Source organism: Gadus chalcogrammus, chromosome 20, assembly GCF_026213295.1.
Source record: "Gadus chalcogrammus isolate NIFS_2021 chromosome 20, NIFS_Gcha_1.0, whole genome shotgun sequence".
Classification (NCBI taxonomy): Eukaryota; Metazoa; Chordata; class Actinopteri; order Gadiformes; family Gadidae; genus Gadus; species Gadus chalcogrammus.
The window spans coordinates 21,389,075-21,394,074 of NC_079431.1; the positions used below are offsets into that span (position 1 = coordinate 21,389,075).

General features: G+C 50.4%; 1 protein-coding gene across 1 annotated transcript in view; it reads left to right on the forward strand.

Annotated features, from left to right (window-relative positions):
• Positions 1-3,844: 3,844 nt before the first annotated feature.
• The window catches only part of desma (desmin a), a 10,263-nt gene continuing 9,107 nt past the window's right edge, over positions 3,845-5,000 (forward strand). The window contains exon 1 of the mRNA XM_056579118.1: positions 3,845-4,568. Within this exon, the coding sequence (XP_056435093.1) occupies positions 3,979-4,568 (590 nt within the window). The 5' untranslated portion in view covers positions 3,845-3,978. The remainder of the gene's footprint in view (positions 4,569-5,000) is intronic.

The following is a 5,000-nucleotide window of genomic DNA, read 5'->3' on the forward strand; positions in this document are numbered from 1 at the left end:
TCGCAGAACCCGACAAAGTCGTTTGTGATTCATAATATCGTCTGGAGGCACACACAGCTTTTGGCCGTGATAATATGTATTATATGATATAGATATCTATGTATTATATGATATTATTTAGATAGGCCTATAGAGCTCCAGGACTGTAACGCAAGTGTTGTACACTTCCTTGTTATTTGGATAACCGTTCTGCTTTTGGTGTTATGGCGCATAACACGTCGGACTCTCGTCTCTGGTATTTCTACAACGATCTCGTATTGGGGGTTATCTCAGCCAAGGTTGAGAATGAATTGGGGGGAAGGAACTTTGGCTTTGACTCCCTTAAGAACATGAACCACGACATGGAGGAGAAAGGGATTGTTGGCGGCGAATGTCTCCCGCTTGAGCCCCGCTGAGGGACCACCGCCGGAGGCGGAGGTGCCTAAGCGCTGCCCGGCAACGATCCCTTTCTCCTCCTTGTCGTGGTTCATGTTCTTGAGGGAGTCAAAGCCAAAGTTCCTTCCCCCCAATTCATTCTCAACCTTGGCCGAGATAACCCCCAATACGAGTCTCGTTGTAGAAATACCAGAGACGAGAGTCCGACGTGTTATGCGCCATAACACCAAAAGCAGAACGGTTATCCAAATAACAAGGAAGTGTACAACACTTGCGTTACAGTCCTGGAGCTCTATATCTAAATAATATCATATAATACATAGATATCTATATCACATAATACATATTATCACGGCCAAAAGCTGTGTGCGCCTCCAGACGATATTATGAATCACAAACGACTTTGTCGGGTTCTGCGACGTCTCTGGTTCTTCCACTTTCATATCAACCTGAAGTCGACTGAACCGCGCGCTGCCGGCTGCCCGCTGCCGGGCGATGGTGCCTCACGGCAACCGGCGGCATGTCGCAGTTCATGTACTTCAGCGAGTCAAAGCCAAAGTTCCTTTCCCCCAATTCCTTCTCAACCATGGCTCAGATAACCCCCACAACAGTCTCGTTGTGGAAATACAAGACACGTCAAAGAACCGACAAGAAACATTTGCGTTACAGTGTGTGTATTCACACACACACATGTGGCGCTCGCAAGGTCGAGTCTCATTGGCGGGCCAACGTCTCTGGGCGGGCCAGGCAGAGTAAGGGGAGGAGCTGAGATTCTTGGTGACGTCCTAAATACAGACATTCCGAATCAGCGCACTTGAGCCTCCGTTTTTTCAAAGGCGAGCAGAACAGCTAGTGCTCGTTTTACACCAAACGCAAGTTTTAGCCCCTGAGGGACCATAGACATGCTAGGGGAACTCATATTTATGTTAAAAAAACTCATAAAGTGAGATTTTCATGTCATGGGACCTCTAAACAAAGTGGTTGTCACATTGAGTTGGTTGCTCCTATTATCAACTGCAGAGTCAGAAGCATTCTGATCACCATTCCGTCACCGTCCAACACAAATCGAATGGGCCATTTTGAAAGGTTTATTTCTTCTGATTTTTTTTTGTTTGGATGTTGATTGTAAAATAATTAATTCATAAACTCCTGATATTGAATTAGAATATCAGGAGTATCTTAGAGGGCCCTGACGGTTCCCCTCTGCATGTATGTCCTTGAGGCCCTCTGTAACCATGTCGCTTGCTCGGTGGCTATTATCAGGCGCCTTCAGAGAATTGTCGCAGTGTGGTGATGTTGAAAGCAGGTTTATTGTCGAAGTTTGAAGACAATGATATATGGCGCTGGTGGTCCATGTTGCCATGCAGGAGATCTGCCCAAGAGTGTATGGTGATGTCTGGTTTAACCTGTGCATACTGATTACTCAATGTGTAACAGGTGTGCAGCCTCACCCAGCCCCAGAGTCCACTCAGACACGGCCAGGTGATACCAGCCATCATCCACACACACTCCACACCCTCTTTCATACAAGAGAGACCCCAGGTTAGCTTGCTCAAAGGTGTCCCTCGGTTGCATACTCATTGCATCACTTCCTGTAGGGCTATGAACCACATGTTGATATTTAAGTCGAATTTTAAATACATATTTTTTCTCTGCCTTTTACTTTATTAACAAAATGTATGTACAATTTTGTACACACAAAATGTATGTACATTTGAACTTGTACTTTTTGGCCAAGTAATGGCAAAACATGAACTTCCAGGTTGCCCCACAAATCCCGTCAACCTAGTCGGTCGGAAATCCAGATAAGAAGGATAAATAGGTCATCCCTGGAGCGCCTAGATCTGTCACATAAAATAACACATAACTTACCTGTTCAGATAACTGCGCACGCACGGAACGTGGGTTCAGCGATAGAATCATCCATAGCAAATACCATAGCAACTGTTATAACAATGACCATAGCAACGATAGAAATCATTGAGTAATGATTTAAACTTCATTACATTAATAAAAATCTCGCTTTCACTTCTACAATTTCGATAACTATCTTAAAATATTGTATTTCCACTCAGAAGAAAAGGAATGTAATCCCTTTGTTTGGCAGACAGAAACGTGGCATATGTAGAGTAATGCTTTCCCTGAACAGCCAATAGGAGAGCTGTACCAGCAAACGCTCATTTGGGTCGATCGGGTCGTATTGACAAAAAAAGATGCCTTTCGTTCAGGTTGGTGATCAGGTTACACACACACACACACACACACACACACACACACACACACACACACACACACACACACACACACACACACACACACACACACACACACACACACACACACACACACACACACACACACACACAAACTCATACATTTATATCTGCTGTCTTTGAAATCAAGCACTTTCATTCACTCATCCTTCAACTGCCTCAACCACTCCCTTTGCATACACTCTCTCCTACACACACACACACACACACACACACACACACACACACACACACACACACACACACACACACACACACACACACACACACACACACACACACACACACAGACAGACAGACAGACACACACAGACAGACACACACACACACACACACACGCATGAACAGACATATTTGTGGCAGCTGCCCTGCCCAGCCTCAACAGCCCCTCAGCACTGGGCTGAACCACTCACCATTAGAACACACACACACACACACACACACACACACACACACGCATTTAGGCACGGACGCATGCACACACACACACACAGACAGACAGACAGACGCACACACATGCACACACAGGCACACACACACACACACAAACACATACAGACACGCACATACACAAACACAGACACACACAAACAGACTGATTCATACTTCCGACCTCTCTAGACCCTGACACAAGACCACATGGACAGCTGAGGCCAGCCACCGAAGGGAATGAGGCGATGTGTGAGATAGAGAGTGAGAGAGTATGTTTGTGTGCGTGTGTGTATTTCTTTGTGTGTGTCTGTGTGTGTGTGTGTGTGTATGTGTGCGTGCGTGTGTGTGCGTGTGTGAGTGTGTCTGTGTGTGTGTGTGTGTGTGTGTGCATGTGAGAGAGAGAAAGAGAGTTGCTGGGGCTGGGAGGGTCGTATAAGGTTACTGATGTACATTAGGAAGGGGCATAGGAGTCATGTGTCGTGGGAGGCGTTGGGTGGCATTCACTTTATGTTAAGTTAAGGTACAGTAAAAGTGTAAAGTAATGTAAAGTAAATGTAAAGTAAGTAAGTATCCGAAGCAGTGAGATCACATGACCCCCTATGAATCCTCTATTTCCTCTTTCTTCACTGCACGGGAATTATTTAAAGTTTTGGGTGGGGGGGGGGGCGGTTGGACATGGGAGGTAGAGGTGGGGTAGGGGGGGTGGGCGTGGCCATAGCTATGAATAGCTGCGTCCCGTGCGAGGCCTTTCTACATTTAGTCTGTCATTCCTCCGCCTTCCGGGACACTCAGGTCTCAGCTGCTCAACTTGCCTCAACCGCACCGCCAAGAGAACACCGCCCAGTCCGCCCCAGACCGCGCACCAGTCAGCCACCAGTCAGCCAAGCAGCTCTCAGCAATGGACAAGTCCTACTCCTCCTCCGCCCAGTCCGCCTCCTCCTACCGTCGCACCTTCGGCTCCGGCGTGGGCTCCACGCCCATGTCCTCCATGTACTCATCCTCCGGGGGCGCGGGCCGCAGCTCCCACATGTCCTCCTCCCGGGTGTACGAAGTCAAGTCCGGCCACATGCCCTCCTACGCCTCCAGCCTCCGGTCCTCCGGCCGGGCCGCGGGCGGCGGCGGCGGCGCCTACGGGTCCTCCTCGGCCGTGCGCACCTACTCCGGGGAGAAGCTTGACTTCAACCTGGCGGACGCCATGAACCAGGACTTCCTGAACACGCGCACCAACGAGAAGGCAGAGCTGCAGCACCTCAACGATCGCTTCGCCAGTTACATCGAGAAGGTGCGCTTCCTGGAGCAGCAGAACGCGGCGCTGAGCGTGGAGGTGGAGCGCCTGAAGGGCCGCGAGGGCACCGGCCGCGTGGCCGAGATGTTCGAGGAGGAGATGAGGGAGCTCCGTCGGCAGGTGGAGGCCGTCACCAGCCAGCGCTCCCGCGTAGAGGTGGAGAGGGACAACCTTGCCGACGACCTCCAGAAGCTCAGGCTGAGGTATGGGACCAGGCGCAAGGGCGGTGGATGGACCGGAGGAGGGATGGGTGGAGGCCAGGATGATGGATCGAGGGATGGACGGGTGGAGGGATGGTAGATGGGTGGAGGGATGGTAGATGGGTGGAGGGATGGTAGATGGGTGGAGGGATGGGTGGACGGGTGGAGGGATGGTAGATGGGTGGAGGGATGGTAGATGGGTGGAGGGATGGTAGATGGGTGGAGGGATGGTAGATGGGTGGAGGGATGGTAGATGGGTGGAGGGATGGGTGGACGGGTGGAGGGATGGTAGATGGGTGGAGGGATGGTAGACGGGTGGAGGGATGGTAGATGGGTGGAGGGATGGTAGATGGGTGGAGGGATGGGTGGACGGGTGGAGGGATGGTAGATGGGTGGAGGGATGGTAGATGGGTGGAGGGATGGGTGGACGGGTGG